This window comes from Pelodiscus sinensis, chromosome 3 (genome assembly GCF_049634645.1).
Source record: "Pelodiscus sinensis isolate JC-2024 chromosome 3, ASM4963464v1, whole genome shotgun sequence".
NCBI lineage: Eukaryota > Metazoa > Chordata > Testudines > Trionychidae > Pelodiscus > Pelodiscus sinensis.
The window spans coordinates 131,743,008-131,762,487 of NC_134713.1; the positions used below are offsets into that span (position 1 = coordinate 131,743,008).

Below are 19,480 nucleotides of genomic sequence, written 5' to 3' on the forward strand. Positions count from 1 at the left end.
TACAGAAGGTTCTTCCAGTCCTACACTTTGCTGATTCTAGAAGGATCTCATTAGCTCAGTGGTTAGACCAAAAGACTTGTAACAGGAGGATCATGGACTGAATGACAGCTGAGTCCCTGACAGTTAGTATGACAGGAAAGTCTAGATTTTTCTGTGTCAGAGATGCTAGTACAGGCAGTCCCCGAGTTACGCGGATCCGACTTATGTCGGATCCGCAGTTACAAACGGGGCCCCTCCCTCTCCCTGGTCTCCAGCAGACCAGGGAGAGGAAGCAAAGCGGCGGAACACGCGCCGTGGCTGTCCTGCTGCCCTCGGGCTCCGCGGCTTTGCTCTGCTTTGCTCCCCGTCCCCCTGGTCTGCAGACCAGGGGGACGGGGAGCAAAGCAGAGCAAAGCCGCGGAGCCCGAGGGCAGCAGGACAGCCACGGCGCATCTGGGCTGTCCCGCTGCCCTCGTGCTCTGCGGCTTTGCTCCGGACGCCTGTGGTACAGCAGCTGGGGCGCTGCCGGTTGGTCCCGTAGCGCCGCTCTGGGCGCTACTGGACCAACCGGGCAGCACCCCAGCTGCTCTGCCCCAGGCGTCCTGATTCAGCCACTGCTGGTCAGTTTCAGCAGCGGCTGAATCAGGACGCCTGGGGCAGAGCAGCTTGGGTGCTGCTGGGTTGGTCCAGTAGCGCCGAGGAGCAGCGGGCTTCCTGGAATCAGCCACTGATCAGTTTCAGCAGCAGCTGACTTGGGGATGCCTGGGGTTCTTAAGTTGAATCTGTATGTAAGTCAGAACTGGCGTCCAGATTCAGCCGCTGTTGAAACTGATCAGTTTCAGCAGCGTTCTGAATCTGCATGCCAGTTCCGACTTACATACAGATTCAACTTAAGAACAAACCTACAGTCCCTATCTTGTACGTAACCCGGGGACTTGCCTGTACAGAAATGTGGTAAGAACAGGAGTACAATAAAAACAAAATGATTTTTCTTAAGCACAAACATTAAGAATCTGAATAAACATAAATTAAACACTATAGCTACTTAAATAATTTTGTACAGATATAGTGAATCGTAATTAGCAAAAAAAATCCAAATTTATTATAAAGGCTAGATTTAGTTGCAAAGTAACATGGTTTAAGTGTTACCAACCTAATGAGAAACAACCTTTCTTTAGGAAAATAACTGAAAAGTTCAAATGCACAAAAGATTAAAATACATGTGTAAAATCAAGTTTTTAAAGTCAAGTTTTTGTTCGTTGATTTAAATCATTTTGATTTAAATCAATCCAAGTTGATGAGATAGATCCTCATTGTTCACTGAAAGACCAACATTATAGCACTCATCTTACAAGGGCTTACATATGTATGTACCATATATTCTGAATAGTTGCAATCAAATCAACAGGACTACTCAAGGTATGAAAAGGTTGTGTGTACGTTTTTAAAGGACATGGCTCATATTTGTCATGAACTGTTTCTAAAAAACAAACATGAACGTGTACATTTTTAAAAAGTTCATGTTTGGGTCAGCCTCATGAACACAACATTTCTGGATTTTCGCCACCATTTTCACAGTATTTTGCAGTATTTCGTAGGTGCAAATAAAAACTATCATTGTTAAAAACTGCTCCAGTTCACTGGTTTATTAGTGCATGTGGACTACACACAGCCATGGAATTGGCTTGATCAATGAATGACAGAAGACATAAATCCATCAGGAACTTCAACAGAAGTTAGGTCTAGGCAGCACAAATTAAAAGCTGCAGGAGAATCACCACCTCGTGATGAAAGTGCAAGTGAAAACTCTGGACCCCTTTTTCTATATATTTAAGCAAATCTTGAAGCAAAATTGCAAACAGACTCCTAGGTATAAATTTGACTAAATACTGAATAACAGCAAAACTGGCAAATTTGAAAGAATAATTAGGGATGTAAGCGACTAGCCGACTTACCCAATAAGCAAATCCTTATCAGGTAGTCAAGTCGTAACTCGACTAGTCACTTCCCCCACCCCACCCTTACTGCCTCTATCAGAGAAGCAGCAAGGGGAGGGAGCACAAACAAATACTGTGGGGACAGGCTTTTAAGCCAGTCCCCCACCCTGCAAGCACCATCTCTGTGGGGAGGAGGGGACAGTGGGGAAATGGCGCGAGCAGGGATTGAAACAGTGCCACTTGCACTGGTCCCACTGCTGCTCCTCTCCCTTTGGAATGTACAAGAGCAGTGGGTGGCTCCTGTACATTTCAGAGGGAAAGGCACAGTGGTTTAGTGTGTGCCCCCCCTTATAGATTAATCGAGTAATCGATGGAAATCCCATCAACTACTCGTTTGGCAGATTAATCAAAATTTAACATCCCTAAGAATAATTTCACAACATTGCCTGCCTTTAGTTAAGAAGAATCCATTTCATGATGCTTGTACATGTGTTTGGTCTATCATATATTAGAAAGTGGACCATGAAAATAACCTTGGTCCCTTCAAATGAATTTAAGAATCTTAAAATCAATCTCCATTTCCACCCTACCCTTTATGCACACTCCTGCCTAAAGAATGTTGATTTCATACCCATTTCGTTCATCTGCCCAGTAAGTGCATCAGAACAACATGTGTACTGTACTTGCTTACCACATTAAATGCATATAGTCCCTTAATTTGACCTGTGCTAGAGAATACTAAACCATGGATCACTTGGTTCCCAGTCTTGAACATACATGTTTTGTTATAGCTGCACTATGCTTAACAAGATGATTTTACAAAGAATTCAGTGAACGTCACTTGTGTGACTGGAATTTCTTTAACATTAGAAACTGTTCATTGTTTACTTCAGATATTCATTGCTTACATGACAGTGAAATAGTATAAAGCAGAAGATTTTTGGACCTCTTGAAAAACTGATTCCCCCAATTATTAGCAAATTAGATAAACAAGTAGGGGCATAATCTGATTTTAAAATGTACTTTTAAATGGGTTTCATTTCCATTTATCTGCAAATCTTGCATCCAAGCTTCAAGGTTTCAGAGTTCACTGCTACTATGGAAGAGACGTATCATAACATAAAGGCAGCAGCTCCCTACCTGCTTTTGTGGTTAATCTTACATTCCAGTTTTGAAGGAGAAACAGAAACCTATGAGTCAAAATCTACAAATGGATGTATTTTTAAATTGGAGCCTCAATCTATGCAATGTTAACGATCTGAGATCTATATACCACCTTTTAAATGTATTCCATTGATAAAAGTCATCTCTGTTGATCTTAAAATGTAAAAGGTTCCAAATAATGTTCTCCTATGTCTTTAATTACATTAAATAGTATCTGCACAGTCTTAACTCAAACTAAAATGTGAAATTAGCAGTTTTAGTCTCTCTCTCATATCAGGTCAGATCCAGGTTTCACTGAAGCCCATGGATTTACATTCTGAGCCCCAGAATTTGCCCCTCTTTCTCCTGGGGTGCGTAACCACCCTGACCTCTTTCTCCTGGGGTGCGTCTAGACTACATGGCTCCGTTGACGAAGCCATGTAGATGAGTTTACTAGACATAGCAAAATGAAGCGGCGATTTAAATAATCGCGCTTTATTTACATCAAAATGGCCACTGCGCTATGCTGACCATCAGCTGATGAGTGTGATGGAGTGTGATCTAGACTACACTCAAAGTCCTGGGGTGTATCTAGACTATGTGGCTCCATTGACGGAGCCATGTAGTCTAGACACACCCCTGGACTTTGAAACACTATCACCAAGCAGTTCGCAAAAAACAAAACTTCAATGCAACACTTAAGCAAAAATATTGGCAAACTACTCTGCACTTGATAATGTGTGATTTGTCAGACTTTTGTATAACAAAATTTACAAAAACAACATGTTTATCTAGTGGTTAATTTTGCAATCCTTGTTAAATTGCTGCATAGTTCAATATACAGTTTTATCCCATTTGAACCCTTGCTACTTCAACAGAAATCTCTAAGCAATACAGATGTTGGAGGAAAACTAAATCTTTATAATTAATCCTTAATCAGAGAAGGCTATGTAATCCTAGTGTATATATATTGTGTAACCAGAAAGATAATGTAACTGTGGTCTATGTAAATAGCCATTTTGGGAACGGTTTTCTTGAGCAGCATGCTGTCCCAATTACATCTCTCTCTGCCAAATCTTCAATTTTAGTTTTTAACACCTCTTTATGCTTTTCTGAAAAAGGAAGGAATGATTCAGAATGTGGTGCCATGACTGGGACGTTTAAAAAACCCACACAACCAACCAGACACAGGCAAATTCCAACTGTTTTCAAATCCAACTCTTATTATATCCAGACCTTTTCATGTTTTCATTTCACCCAAAAAAGTATGTTTTAACGGAATGCTGTTAACTTGAAAGTTGTGCTAGTAAGAAGAAAATAGCAGTAATACACTGTTTAAAATCTAGAAAGACACAAAAGAACAATAGAATGGTACACAGACATTTTTAGTAACTGGATTGGATTTTGCTGTCTATCTGTGTAATTCCTTAATCCTCTGAAAAATTGATAACTATGTGGTCCATTTCTTTAAGCATGTTTTCATCCTCTTAGTTACACACCTATATTTGTAATTTGTTTGACCAGAATGTTCACACAATATCTATAAGGTGTGATTTTGAAGGGGCTTAGGCGTTGTAATGCTGAGCATCATAGTACCTAACCTTTAAATGCCTAAAAAATCCAGGAACAATGCTGGGATCCAAAAAGCCAAGTAAGGCATCTTAGGCTCCCTGCACAATGAATGGGGAGAGAAGTGCCAAAAAATATGATTCACAAAAATGTGATTCCGGGAGCTGCCTAAGATAGCCAGTGAAAGATTCCAACTCAAGGGGTGTTTGCTAAGCTCCAGATCCTCTCTGAGAGAGAGATGTCAATGTCCAGTCTGCAGGGTGGCACGTATCTCCAAAAATGGACACCTGCCTCCTTAAGTTAGAAGGAATAAGAATCTGAAGTGTTTCTTGTGGGAATGAATTAAGACGCCTACCTCACATAGTGGGAGAGCCATGTAAAAATTGTTTCTCCCTCTTTGGCAGAGAAGATTAAATTGAATCTGGGTCTTCCACCTCCCAGGATGGTGCCCTAACCACTGGGCTGTCCTACTATTTCTCTGGCCACATGGAAATACTCAAACAGTCACTGGTCCAGAGAGAATGACTGTAGCCCAGTAGTTAAGGAACAATCCAATGTCCAATCCCTTTGCTCAGATCACTCATTATTTATTCATGCTGGAACAGCTTCAAAAAGAGAGAGGCTCAGGGAAACCTTAGGGATGATGGTGCCTGGTCCTGCAGTGAGGGCAGGGGACTAGACTTGATGACCTCTTGAGGTCCCTTCCAGTTCTACTATCAGAGGATTAATTGTGTTAGTCTGAATCTGCAAAAGTGGCGAGGAGTCCTGTGGCACCTTATAGACTAACAGAAGTGTTGGAGCATAAGCTTTCGTGGGCAAAGACCCACTTTGTCAGATGTATGTCAATCACAAATACATGTGACACATACAGTACACAGGAGTGTCTCACCATTCCCTTCATATTTTCCACTGGCAGTATAATTTATGTAATCGTGACTATACACAAAGGCTACGTCTACACTGGCCCCTTTTCCGGAAGGGGCATGTAAATTTCACTAGTCGTCGTAGGGAAATCCGCGGGGGATTTAAATATCCCTCGCGGCATTTAAATAAAAATGTCCGCCGCTTTTTTCCGGCTTTTAAAAAAGCCGGAAAAGAGCGTCTCGACTGGCCCCGATCCTCCGGAAAAAGTGCCCTTTTCCGGAGGCTCTTATTCCTACTTTGAAGGGCGCTTTTTCCGGAGGATCGGGGCCAGTCTAGACGCTCTTTTCCGGCTTTTTTAAAAGCCGGAAAAAAGCGGCGGACATTTTTATTTAAATGCCGCAGGGGATATTTAAATCCCCCGCGGATTTCCCTACGATGACTAGTGAAATTTACATGCCCCTTCCGGAAAAGGGGCCAGTGTAGACGTAGCCAAATACATTTATGCTTCAGTCATGATTGTATGAAATTGGGTTCCAGTCCTTTTGATCTATTCAGCCTATTCCTGCAATCACAACTTCACCTCAATTCTTTTTCAAAACCCATCAAATCAACCTCCTAATCTGCCATCCCATGCACACCTCATAAAAATCTTCCTTTGGCCACTGTAAACAAAATGCTGTGGTTGTTTTCAAAACATACCTCCCCATTTTAGAGGAAGAACCTCTACAAAAAAAAAATCTACCGGCTTTTGAAGAATTCTTGTCAAGAAACGAGGAACCAGCACATGGAATTTTGGTGCCATCTCCAGAAGAAAATGAGAGAAATGCAGTAAGAAATCCGTTCCTAACTTTTCCCATAAAGTGCAAGTAGAAAATGCGGAATAAATAATTTACATAAACATTGACACAGAGGAATACTGTATTTTGACCGCAAATATTATGGTTGACTGACAGTAACATCATTGTTAAGGTTCTTTCAAGTAAAGTTTAGGTTTAGATATCCTTGTGGCAGCAAATAACTTGCAATCACACCTTTATGGAAATATCTATGCGAAGAGGCATACTCATTTGCTTCAGACAGATTTTTTTTAAGTGATATCACAAGTGCTCAAGTTGGACCACATCACACCGCAGATTCTTTGTATTTTTGGAGGCTGCCATCTTGTTCTTTAGAATCTACCCATTCATTTAAAACAAAAAGTACGTCTCCAGTGCTTAGAGATGTAAAGAAATTCTTAAACATATGAATCAAGTATAACTGATGCAGAGAATTCTATCTGAATTCCCAGCAAGTCTGAAACAATTCCAGGAGATGTGAATTTCCCCATTCATCTCGAATGAGTTTTTAGCTGGACTAAAGCACCATCTAGATCCGTGGTGCCCAACATACTAGCCACATGTGGCTATTTAGCCAGTTAAGTGTGGCTAGTTCGCTACAGCAGTAGCCACTATAGTTGCTACTGCTTCAGAACTGGTTGGACACCACAGATCTAGATCACCCCTGAAGATGCCTATCTAACCTGCTCTTAAATATCTCCAGTGATGGAGATTCCACAACCTCCTTAGGCAATTTATTCCAGTATTTAACCACCCTGACAGGAAGTTTTTTCTAATGTCCAACCTAAAGCTCCATTGCTTCTTGTCCTTTAGTCAGAAGAGAATAATTTTTCTCCCTCCTTGTAACATCCTTTTAGGTACAGGCAGTCCCCGGGTTACATGTCGGATCCCTACTTACAAACGGGGTGAGGCAACCCCGCACTAGCTGCTTCCCCCCAGCAGACCAGGGAGACGCGAAGCTAGCACCCCCCCCCCCCCCCCAGCAGACCAGGGAGACGCAGAGCGGCTTTTCTCAGCAGACACCTCAGCTTGAGAATAAAGGACTGAGGGAAGTGAGGTGTGGAAGAATAAAACTGAGCTCTGGAGAAATGTTTGGCTAGAGTTTCCCCTACAATATGTGCCAGTTCCGACTTACATACAGATTCAACTTAAGAACAAACCAACAGTCCCTATCTTGTACGTAACCCGGGGACTGCCTATACTTGAAAACCGCTACCATGTCCTCTCTCAATCATTGTGCCTAACACATCCAACACATGCAACTAAGGGGATCTTCTTTGAATTGTTCAGGTAAACTATTTTAATTTGCTCATATCAAAAGGTTTAATTTCTTAAAGCAATCATGGAAATGGTAAACAACTATTAGGATCATCTGTATTCTAAGATCCTGCTGAGGGCCCAATCCTGCTCTCAGGGACAGGAAAACCAGGGGACTGTGGCAGCTAGCACCTACCACCACAGTGGAAATATTGTGGGGTCTGAGCTAGGTTTCCACTAGGGATGTAAGAGTTTAACCCTTTAATGAATTAAAAGATAAGCATTGGCATAAGCTAATGCTTATAAGTTAACCTTACAGGTTAAACTCGCAGCTACTCGCAGGAAGCCCACAGAGCTGGCAGCCTGCAAACCATTTAACTGTGTAACCAAGGTTACTGGTTGTTTTAAAAATGTTTCCATCCCTAGTTTTCACCTCCCCCTCACCTGTGCTTCATGCAATCTGTTGCAGAGAGGCCTCCCAGCTGTCTGGGGTAGAGGTGAGACTGGAACCCAGAGACTGGAGTGGCTGTAGCAGCTCCCCTCATTTCCTATACAGAGCACCATCTCTCTCCCTTTACTATCCCTAACATCTCAACTCCCTTTGCAGGGCACCTACTCTGCTTCCCTTGCTAGCCTTACCACATCAAACTCCCCTCACTCCACATGAAGGGCATCCACCCTGACTTACAGACACCTAAACTTTTCCCATACCTACTTTGGTGCTTTGTACATTTATGTTTCATTATTCACCTCCACCTACTCAACCCCCATTCTAAGCAAGCTTCCACCATCTTAGAATGGAAATACTTAGTGAGTTCAATGGGTGTAGGGTCAGACCCTGATTGAGAAGCACTCTTGTCTCATTGACTTGCAACAAACTGCATCAAATGCATAACTGTTTGTCTGGATCAGAGCCAGAGTGCTCAGCACCAGGCAAAATCAAGCCCATTGTCTTTAAGTTTGATTTTCCTTTGTTCTTGTTTAGTTGATAAACACTCTTCAAGTTAGTTTGACAATATTTTCCCTTCTTTCCCACTCACAGCACCCTTATATTTATGCATTTGTATATTTTACAACACAGTTTTAACTTAAATGTAAAAAAAAAAATCCCTTGAGGATCCCCCATATTATATTTTCTCTGGCATATTTTTTAGCTCACTGGGTCAACCAAAATATCCTTTAAAAGAAATGTATTCTAATTATCGTTCTATGAAATATTATGGTTGACTGGCAGTAACACTGTTGTTAAGGTTCTTTCAAGTAATGTTTAGGTTTAGATATCCTTGTGGCAGCAAATAACTTGCAATCATCTTTGTGGAAATATTAATTTATAACATAAAATATGGTAAACAACAAACCAAAACTTGCCAAGCCACTATAAAGTAGAGGGGAAAAACACTCTTACAGTAACCAATGAAAAGAAACGTAGCAATATACAACACAGTTTTAGTCTTAACATCACAGAGATTCCTCTTCCGATTTTCTTGTTTGCCAGAGAAATACCACACTAATCACAACTACACGTTCCAGTTTTCAAATCGTAACATACCAACAAATAAAAAATATGTCACAGCAACACTAACGTGCTGTCCTGCATGTGGTTTCAATCCTCCCTTCATTTGAACAAAAACAAACAGGAAAGGCAACATAGCTTATAAAAGATACGACTTATTTGGCAGATAAGTCAGCACTAGAAAGTGACTGGCATGAACACCAGACAATACCAGGGACCTAGCACAATACATAAGTTACTCCAAATGCTACAGAAATGTCATAATCTATACAAGTTTGTTTATAAAACAGCTTAAATCTAACTCATTTTCACTTCTAGAGGGAAAATGAATTAACCATCTTAATTTCTGAAATCAACTGAGAAATGTCTAAGATCACAGTAAAAGGCATAGAAATATACACAAAGAGCCAAAATAACTCACTAGCATAAACATGTGCAAGGTCATTGATGTTAATGGGGTTGTACAACTGACATCAGAAGTGAGTTTGGCTTAGTATTTTAAGACAACACTAGTTTTATTAGACTATTTTTCACAATCTATCTCGAAGAAAGCCTTATGCTGGTTAAAAAGATATCAGCAAATGCCTATTTGCTGTTTATCATTTTCAAGTAGGAGTCAATATTTAAATTATGACAATCTTTTTCAAATAAAAACAGATATATATCTATTTTTCAAATTTTATAATGAAAGGTCCAAATCTGAATGCAGTTTCTGAACAACATAATGTGGTCCTAATGAAAAAAACTAAGGATATAGAACTACTGGCTCCACACAAATATGTATTATTAAATGGAATTAAAAGAAAATGAGACTCAGTTCAGAAACACAGAGTTCACACTTTCTCATACATCAGCACTGACTCTCTTCTCTAATGCCTCTGGGGGTTTTTTGGTTAAAGTTATAGATCAAAACTTATGAGAGGGAGGAGGCCTTGAACATTTAAACAATTAAAGGACATTCTTAAGTGATTCTAAATTTATTTTGGCATACTTTTGTTTTAGAAAATTTTCAAGTTGTTAGTAGTATATTAAAACAATAAATAATTAAATTGGCTATTAACATGCTTTAATATTTAAAAGTGGCAAAGTAATCTATGTATAATTTTAGAAACTAGGAGTTCAATAATGGTTTCAGATGACTATCACGCAGAAGTCAGACTATTCCATACCATATAAAGACGTACCTTTTTATCATATACATCTTGCCAGTTTACTCCAACAAAGAAACTATGCCGCATAATTTCTTTTGCATCATCTGGGCCTCCACCAAGGCTAATGAGAGAAAAAAAAAGATTCGACATTACACAAATATTCTTAAAATAAGACTCATTTATCATATTTGTTGGGAAATTAGCAGTATGGTCATGCATATTTACATACAATTATGTTTCTTTTTAATAAGAAATTCTACATGCAAGTGACCACAACTTTAGAGGTGATTATAAAGGTATTTGACAGTGCTCCATTTGACAGATAGGCTATTTGGTTATTCCCTCTATATTGTTCATTACTGTATATGTCAAGTTTCATTCAAAAATCACCCACTCTATAATGGAGCTTACTTTAGTTTTAATGAATGGCCAAGGAGTATGACAACATTGAAAAAAATTTTCACTATACAAATTTGTTGGGGAAGTGCCAGGCACCAAAATGAATCAATAACAATTCACACATTATTTATGTTTTTTTTAATAAGGTTCCTATTGCTGTAGCAGAGGATATTGTAATAATTAACTATTTGAAACAAAATATTCAGAATATGACTATTTCGTAGCCTTGCTGAGGAGGATATTTAAAGGCCATGATAAATACTGACACTACTCACTGTGGCCTGAAGCTTGCCAAACCCAGACTCTGGTGAGTTCCATGAGGAGAAAGCCTAGCCAGAGTTCTAAAATACCAAAGCTACAGGAGCCACCAAAAAAAGAAAACTGCCTGATCTGAAGCAATGGGGACTGTGAAGAGACAATCTCCTTGTGACCAGAATGAGAGTAAGGAGTTCTTCTGGACCTATTCAACATCAATTAGGTGCACCTGCGAGGCCTGGTGGTGCAGGAATGTAAAAGGGAAAACCTGCCATAGAAAGAGGTGAGAAACAAAGAGATGCCTTACTTCTGAGAGAGATAGGGGCAGGCCTCACCACTTCCAAACTTCCCGACCCACCCTCAAAGCAGTATGTCCCAAGAGGAGAGGGTGAAGGTAGACCCCATTTTAGAGTAATCCTAAAGGGCTGACCCAGGAAAACTGTCTGCTATCCAGGTCACCCTTGCTTCTCTGATTTCATACAGGCTTCTCTTGCATAAGAGAAGTAAGAGGACAGCAGACTTTTTTTTTGTTTGTTTTGTTTACTTGACTACTCACCCACACTTGAGCATCTACCACCCGGGGAGGAAGACATTATAAGGAGCCGGGAGCCCAAGACCCTACTCCCCACAAATAGCAGAGAATTTGGGTATAACTACATCTGATACAAGTAACTGGAAAAAAAAGTGGGAGAGTCTTAGAGGGTACGTCTACACTACAGCGCTAGTTCGAACTAACTTAGTTCGAATTAGTTAATTCGAACTAAGCTAGTTCGAACTAGCGCATCTAGAACTAAAAACTAGTTCGAACTAGCGTTTTGCTAGTTCGAACTAGCGCGTCCACACTGATTGGACGCAGGGGGGCATTTAAGGGCAGCTGAAACCGGTTCTGGCAGGGCATCAGGTCAGCAGTTGCTTTGTGTGGCTGCTGTCTGAGGCTATCTGAGGCTCGTGCTTAAAGGGACCCCCCCTGGACAGCCAGTTCTCAGCTTTTCCTGCTTGCTTGCCAACCTCGCCGAGGGACAGCAAAGCGTTGGTCTCTGTGCCCGTCTGTGTCGGTGCTTCCCTTCGGGGGGGACTGCCGCAGGTGGCAACATGAAGCCACGGCTCGCCCTGCACCTTCTGGTGCACGTTCTGGACTTGCTGCTGCAAGACTGCCACCAATGGCTCGAGGCTGCCTGGCACCACCTGGGGAATGTCAGCCCCCTGCCTCTCCGCCTGGCCGCCCTGGGGGCCGTGGAGGAGCCGCGGCGGCGCCCCGGCACCGGCGTGCCCCGCCGCATCTGGCGTCTGGACACCAGCAGCGACTGGTGGGACTGCATCGTCCTGGAGCGCTGGGACGACCGACAGTGGACCCAGAACTTTAGGATGAGGAGGGACACCTTCCTGGAGCTCTGCGAGTGGCTCGCCCCTGCCCTGCAAAGAAGGGACACTCGCATGAGGCCCGCCATCCCCCTCCAGAAGCGGGTGGCCATCGCCCTCTGGAAGCTCTCCACGCCGGACAGCTACCGATCCGTCGGGAACCAGTTCGGCGTGGGGAGATCCACTGTCGGAGCAGTGCTCATGCAGGTACGGCGCTCGTCGGCCACTGAGCCGGGGGGGAGGGGGGCTGCGAGGAGGGGATGGGCCGCCCCAGGGACAAAGGGGGGGGCGAGAGGAGGCGAAGGCGCCCCGCACCGGAGGGGTCGGGCTGTCCCGGCCGTACTACACGCCGCCAGGGGGGTTGCTTCCGGGAGTGGGGCGCGGGGCACTGCCAGGGCACGCACGCTCCCAGCCACCCAGGCGCCCCACTGATTGACGCTTTGCTGTGTCTCTCTCCGCAGGTGGTCAAGGCCATCAACCAGGTGCTGCTCCGCAGGGTGGTCCGCCTCGCCGACCCGGACGCCGTCATCCGGGGATTCGGCGCCCTCGGCTTCCCCAACTGCGGGGGGGCCATCGATGGGACGCACATCCCCATCCGTGCCCCGGAACACCAGGCGTCCCGGTACGTCAACAGAAAGGGGTACTTCTCCGTCATCCTGCAGGCCGTGTGTGACCACCGGGGACAGTTCACGGACATCAATGTGGGCTGGTCCGGCAAAGCACACGACGCACGGGTGTACCGGAACTCCTCCGTGTGCCAGCGGCTGCAGGACGGGACCTTCTTCCCCAACCGCCACATCAGGGTCGGGGACGTGGACATGCCCGTCTGCCTGGTGGGGGATGCCGCCTACCCACTGCAGCCCTGGCTCATGAAGCCCTACACGGGGCACCTCAATCCCTCCCGCCAGGCCTTCAATAACAGGCTGAGCAGGGCCCGCATCGTGGTGGAGGGGGCCTTCGGGCGACTGAAAGCCCGCTTTCGATGCCTCCTCACCCGTCTGGACCTGGCCGAGCACAACATCCCTCCCGTGGTGGCGGCATGTTGTGTGCTCCACAATTTGTGTGAGCGGAAGGGGGAGGCTTTCTTGCCAGCCTGGATGGCTGAGGCTGACCGCATGGCTGGACACTACGGTCAGCCCCGCACCGCCGCCGTCCGGGAAGCCCAGCGGGGGGCCATCCGGATCCGGGAAGCCCTGCGGGAGAGCTTCCAGGTGGAGGAGGAGGAGGACTGACCTCTCCCTGCATGCCCCACCGGGGCCTTCTTCCACCCTTCCCCCCCCCTTCCCCTTTCCCCTCCCTATCTACTGTACAATAAAGACACCTGTTTTTCAAACAAAAACGTCTGTTTATTTCAGAGAACTGGGGTGGGGGAGGGAGGAATGAAGGTGGGAGAAGGGAGGGGGAAACCTGGGACGAGGGAGCTGGAAGGGGAGGGGAGGGAAGGGAGGAAGGGAAAGGAAAGCTCAGGGGTGGGAGTCTGGGTGCCTCTCCCGTCTCGCCACACTGCGGGTCCGGGGGCGTCGGTGGGGAATGGTTGTGGAGGGGGGGGCAGAGAGGACAGGGGGTGTGGAGGAAGCAGGAGCGGAAGCAGGAGCGGAAGCAGGAGGAGCAGGAGGAGCAGGGGGAGCAAGAGGGGGAGCAAGAGGGGGAGCAAGAGGGGGAGCAGGGGGAGGAGGAAATGGAAAGCGGTCTAGCAGGCTCTGGAGGTGGCCTCGCAGGGCACGGCCCTGCTCCTCCAGGGCCTCCAGACTCCTCTGGCGCAGCCTGAGGTCCTCCTGGACCCAGTGGTCCTGGAGACGGAGCTGTCGGTCCAGGAACCGGAGATGCCGCCTCTGGTAGTCCTCCTGGTTCCTGGCTGTCCTGCTTGCCCGGGCGCGGGCGGCTGCTGCAGGCGGTGTGGTGCGCCCTGCAGGCCCCGGTGCTGCAGCTGTGGTGCAAGAAGACCAGCGGTCAATTACCCCAGGGGCCCAGGTGTGTGAAACCCAGCTCCCCTCTGCAAGGCCAGGGCCCCTGCAGGATCCCCAGCTGCTGCTCCGTGGTGGGCAAGGCCCAGGCGCACGGTCCCGGGGCTCCCTCTCGCCCCAGCCCCCCGTACACATAAGGGGAACACGAGGGTACTCACAGGTGGACGCCTCCCCGGCCTCTGATGATGCAGGCGAGCGGCTCTGTGGGGTGCCTCGGGGGTCCCGGGTCCTGGGAAGGCTGGCGGCAGGCTCCTGGCTCTCAGAGCCCTCTTCCTCCTCCTCGGTGTCCAGGAGCGGTCCCTCTGCCCCGGGGTCAATCACGTCCCAGGGGGCAGGGACGGCATGAGGCCCCAGGATGCGGTCCAGGGCATGGAAGTGGGGGCAGGCCTCCGGGTCAGCCCCTGGCAGGCAGGCCCGGGAGTAGGACTGCCGCAAGTCTTTAATCTTGCAGCGCACCTGCTCCCGGCTGCGCTGGTGGCCCCTGGCGGCCAGGCTGGCAGCCATGCGTCCGTAGACGGCCGCGTTCCGGTGGCTAGTGCGGAGATCGTGGACATTTGAGGCTTCCCCCCAAACCTCGATGAGGTCCACGATCTCCGCACTTGACCAGGCGGGCGCCCGCCTTTTGCGCCCCCGGGCAGGCTCCCGGGAGCCGCCAGGCTGGTCGTGGGGAGCAGTGGAGGGCTGGGAGCCCTCGGATGGCTGGCTCATCCTGTGGCAGGTGCAGGCTGTGCAGGCACGGGTGCTTGCAGCCTTGCAACTGGCACAAAGTGAGCAGCCAGCCCGTGGCCCTTTAAGGGCTCCGGGGCCGGGAGGGGGGCAATAGAGTTTCCCTGGTGTTGGCCAGAGTGGCCACCAGGGAAACCTGGGAAGCCTTAGCCTCCCACTAGTTCGAACTAAAGGGCTACACAGCCCTTAGTTCGAACTAGCTAGTTCGAACTAGGCGTTAGTCCTCGTAAAATGAGGTTTACCTAGTTCGAACTAAGCGCTCCGTTAGTTCTAATTAAGTTCGAACTAACGGAGCGCTAGTGTAGCGCCTAGGAAAGTTAGTTCGAACTAACGTCCGTTAGTTCGAACTAACTTTCTAGTGTAGACATACCCAGAGGGAACAGTGCTCAGCTAGTCCGTGAAAAATGAAACCAGTGCGGTGATATAAGTAATTGGCAGAATGCAGTAGCAGCAAGCTGCTCAACAACAGTATTTCCCAACAGCAATTACTACAACTGTGTATCACCCAGCAGCAGGTTCAGACCACACAACAAGAGCTGCTAAAAAAACTGATGAGCCTACAGCAGTAGCCACAGTAGATTAGAATGCAGTCCTATGCCCCCAAGGAGTTCCAGCAGGGTCATGGGTGTTCCCTGGTCAGTACCATTAAAACTAACCAAGATGGGGGTAGACAATGACCAGAAGCCTTCCCACTTATATTTGAGAGAGTGGCACTAACAGTCTAGTGGCCATTAAACAATGGGCTTTGATCCTAGCCTCATACTTGATAGATTGTGGGATTTGTTGAGGCAAAGCAAACCAGTAAACTATGAGAAAAGACTACAAGGGAGGAGAAAATAAACAAAGATCTATAATGTGAATCTTCTTAAACCTTGGAAGTTGTGGAAGCCGCCACTGGTAAATTCCACTACAATGGAATCTGAGTTAGGGCCTCCAAATACCTAGCAGTTAAGAACTGCCTACAGTACTAGAGTATGAGATACTCTCCCCTGCATTAAGAAATAGTTCCTACAATTTGATCAAGGCCTTTGCAAGAGTACTGAGTGCCCCCCCTCCCCCCCGCTCAGGGAGAAAGCACTTGTTCCAACATCATCTAGAGACCATTCCATGCCAGTTGGTCAGGGAGAGCCCTGGACCACTGCCACAAAGGATATGGGATATAATCTGAGAGGAAGTGCTAGTAATGTTGGCGATGAAGGTAACTGTGGAATCCAAAAGTGAATGGGAGAGCCCCACGATGCCTGTTCCAAAACAGAAAGGCTAATTCCATTTAAAAATTCAAAACCTATCCAATCCAAGGGTAAATGAGCAAAACAACAGAGCACTATCAAAAGGGTATTGGCATATCCCTTCATCCCCTTCCTCACAAGAAAAAACATTCTTCTCAACCCCTCAATTCAAGTCTATGCCTTTTCAATGGAGACTTTCCCACAGCTTATGAAGAGGATCCTGAGTCCTCATGATCAATATGCTGCAATCTACATACACACTGTCATGGTAAGCTACCTTGGAAGACCATCTTCAGCACCTAAAGACAGTATTAAACCTAAAGCAGGGGTTGGCAATCTATGGCTCACAAGCCAAATATGGCTAACTAGGGAGCCAGATATGACTCTTTTGGAGCTCCAACTCAGCTGCCATCCCACCCCCTCCCCCCAGCAGGGAGCCATACTGATGCTACAGCTTCACAGCCCCCCGCAAGACTCAAACGCCAGCACCAGCTTCCTGTGGGGGGGGGGGGGCAAGTCTCCCCACCAAATCTGGCATGCAGGAAACAAGTAAAGTGAAAAGTGGCTCAGTTTGCCACCCTTTTTCTTCCCCAGGCATGAGGTAAACAAGCAGACAAAAATGGCACTGCCATTTTCATTCCCCCGGGAAACATTTCCTGGACACTTCCCCTGTGAACCCTTACTGGAGGCTTCCTTCCGGCACATGGGAGCAGCGGAAGGCCATGTTACACGGTGCCTGCGAGGTGGCATGAAAACAAGTGGCCCCCCCCCCACCATCTCGAGCCCAGACCCCGATCTCCTCACTTGCCCCCCTGGCCCTCCTTACTTGCCCCCTCCCTTGCTCCTGCCCCTTCTCCTCCAGCCAGACACCCTACTCCCAGCCTGCTTCTGCAACCTACCTCCCATCCAGAGCTTGCACTGTCACCCTCTCCTATATCCCATTTCCTGCCCAGATCCTGCACTCCCATCCCTATCCCATTCACTAGCAGCCCTGTCCCACACACTTAACCCATTTCTTACCTTACCCAGAGCTTATGGGGGCCCACAAAATCCAATAACTCTGGAACCTCAGAAGAGTAAATCTGGCCTGAGGTCTTGAACCTCAGTGCTCCACACATCTCCAAAGTACTGCACTCCCCACACACCCCACCCCTGAGCCCATCACACACCTGAACCCCCGGCCTGAGCTCCTCAAACCCCCACTTCTCCAGACTCATGCACACCCACATCCCCAGTCTCCTGCCATACACCCCACCCCTGAGCCTAACATATATCCCAACTTTGTACCCTGAGTCCATCATACACTCAAATCCCCTGCCCTGATCCCCTCATACACTCCAACCTAGACTCCTGCATCCCCACATCGCCAGTCCCCACCATAAGATTGACAGAAGACAGCCTGAATGCTTGCATGAAGCTAGATTTGACTAGCTACGATGTAAACTTCAAAGAAATGTGCAAAAAGATATAGCAGCCGAAGTCCCATTAAATAAAGTCTGTGAGGACTATGTTTCATTTATGCTATTATTAATCATTATGTCTATTATCAATAATATTAAGTTGTATATTTTCAGTCATGCAAATGAGCATTCTTATACATCTCCTGGTTGACCTCTTGTTTTGAATTTTGATGTAGTTTGGCTCTTTGGTTTGAAAAAGTTGCCCACCCACGGTGTATAGGATGTAGGATTTTCAAACAACACTGACTGTCACAGATCAAGTTAGCCACAGATCAAGTAGCTTATTTGAGATATACCATAAGTGGTAGCCTTATGAAATCAGTAGTCAATAAAATACAGGATCTAACAGCATGTCCCATTCCCCAAATAAAGAAGCAAATAAGGCATTTTCTTAAGTTGACAGGCTATTACTGGAGGTTTATCCCAAGTTTTGCCTGGATCATGGCTCTCATAAAAGACAATAACACTAAAACACCCTAGTGGGATGAGAAATGTGAGGATGCTTTAAATTAACTGAAAATACAACTATTCTGGCTGACTACTCTTCAATCCCGATTTTTCCTGGAAATTCATGCTGCATTCAGATGCTTTGGGTTTGCTGCCATATTATCAAAGAATACCCAATCCTATACCTGTACACGCTTTCAAAGAATACCCAATCCTATACTTGTATAGGAAGCACTTTTCGACAGAAAAGGCTTACTCCATTATTAAAAAGGAAATTTTGGTGCTTATATGAATTATAGATTCCTGTGAGTGTCACAAATTCCACATATGATTAAATGGTAGCTTGTGCTCCAACCCGTCAGTTTCAGAGTGCAACACTGGGCACGGCATGAAAGACTATGCTTTTGACAATTTATTTCCAAGATGATCAGTGATGGAGACAAGTTACTCCGGAATACCCTTACTATATTGAGGGGTAGAGTATGTGAAGGGACATACCCTTATTCTACACAAAAGGTGACTCAGGAGTTCTTCTGGCCTTGCTGAACACCAATGAGACACACCTTCAAGGCTTGTTCCGCTTCACGTTGGGGAACTTAAAAGGAAAAAAACATCCAAAGAAAAGGTGGTGAACAAGAAGGCTGCCTTGCTTAGACAGCAGAGAAAAGCTGGCAGATAGGGAGACAGCAGCAGGCGCAGGTCTCGATATTCTGATATTCAGGTCACCCATGACTCTCTTTTCCCCTACGGACTCATCTCTCTTGTAAGGGCAGAAGAGAGACGAGGTCTTTTCTTTGTTTGTTTGCTCAAAGGACCACTTCCCGCCCACCTTCGGCATCTGCCGAGTGGAGACATTAGAAAGGATTGGATGCAGGATCTGGAGGGGCTTTGAGGGAGCTCCTGTTCCCTACAGGGTACAGGCAGTCCCCGGGTTACGTACAAGATAGGGACTGTAGGTTTGTTCTTAAGTTGAATTTGTATGTAAGTCGGAACTGGTACATATTGTAGGGGAAACTCTAGCCAAACATTTCTCCAGAGCTCAGTTTTATTCTCCCACACCTCACTTCCCTCAGTCCTTTATTCTCAAGCTGAGGTGTCTGCTGAGAAAAGCCGCTCCGCGTCTCCCTCGTCTGCTGGGGGGAAGCAGCTAGTGCGGGGTTTCCTCACCCCGTTTGTAAGTAGGGATCCGATGTAAGTCGGATCCATGTAACCCGGGGACTGCCTATACATAAAAAGGTTTAGGTAACTGGGCCCTAGACCATCAGAAACTTAAAGGATGGAAGTGATATCCTGATTTTCATCTAAAAGTAAACAGATAGCCAATGAAGACCCATGTATTGTGCTCAAAATGACTCTACTAGGTAAGTTTACACAAGCTGAATTCCAGCTTCT

General features: G+C 46.2%; 1 protein-coding gene across 3 annotated transcripts in view; it reads right to left on the minus strand.

Moving 5' to 3' along the window:
- The window catches only part of AKT3 (AKT serine/threonine kinase 3), a 254,031-nt gene that overhangs the window by 5,994 nt on the left and 228,557 nt on the right, over nt 1-19,480 (minus strand). For all 3 annotated transcript variants that reach the window (XM_075924864.1, XM_075924865.1, XM_006135203.3), the window contains exon 12: nt 10,283-10,370. In XM_075924864.1, the coding sequence (XP_075780979.1) occupies nt 10,283-10,370 (88 nt within the window). The remainder of the gene's footprint in view (nt 1-10,282; nt 10,371-19,480) is intronic.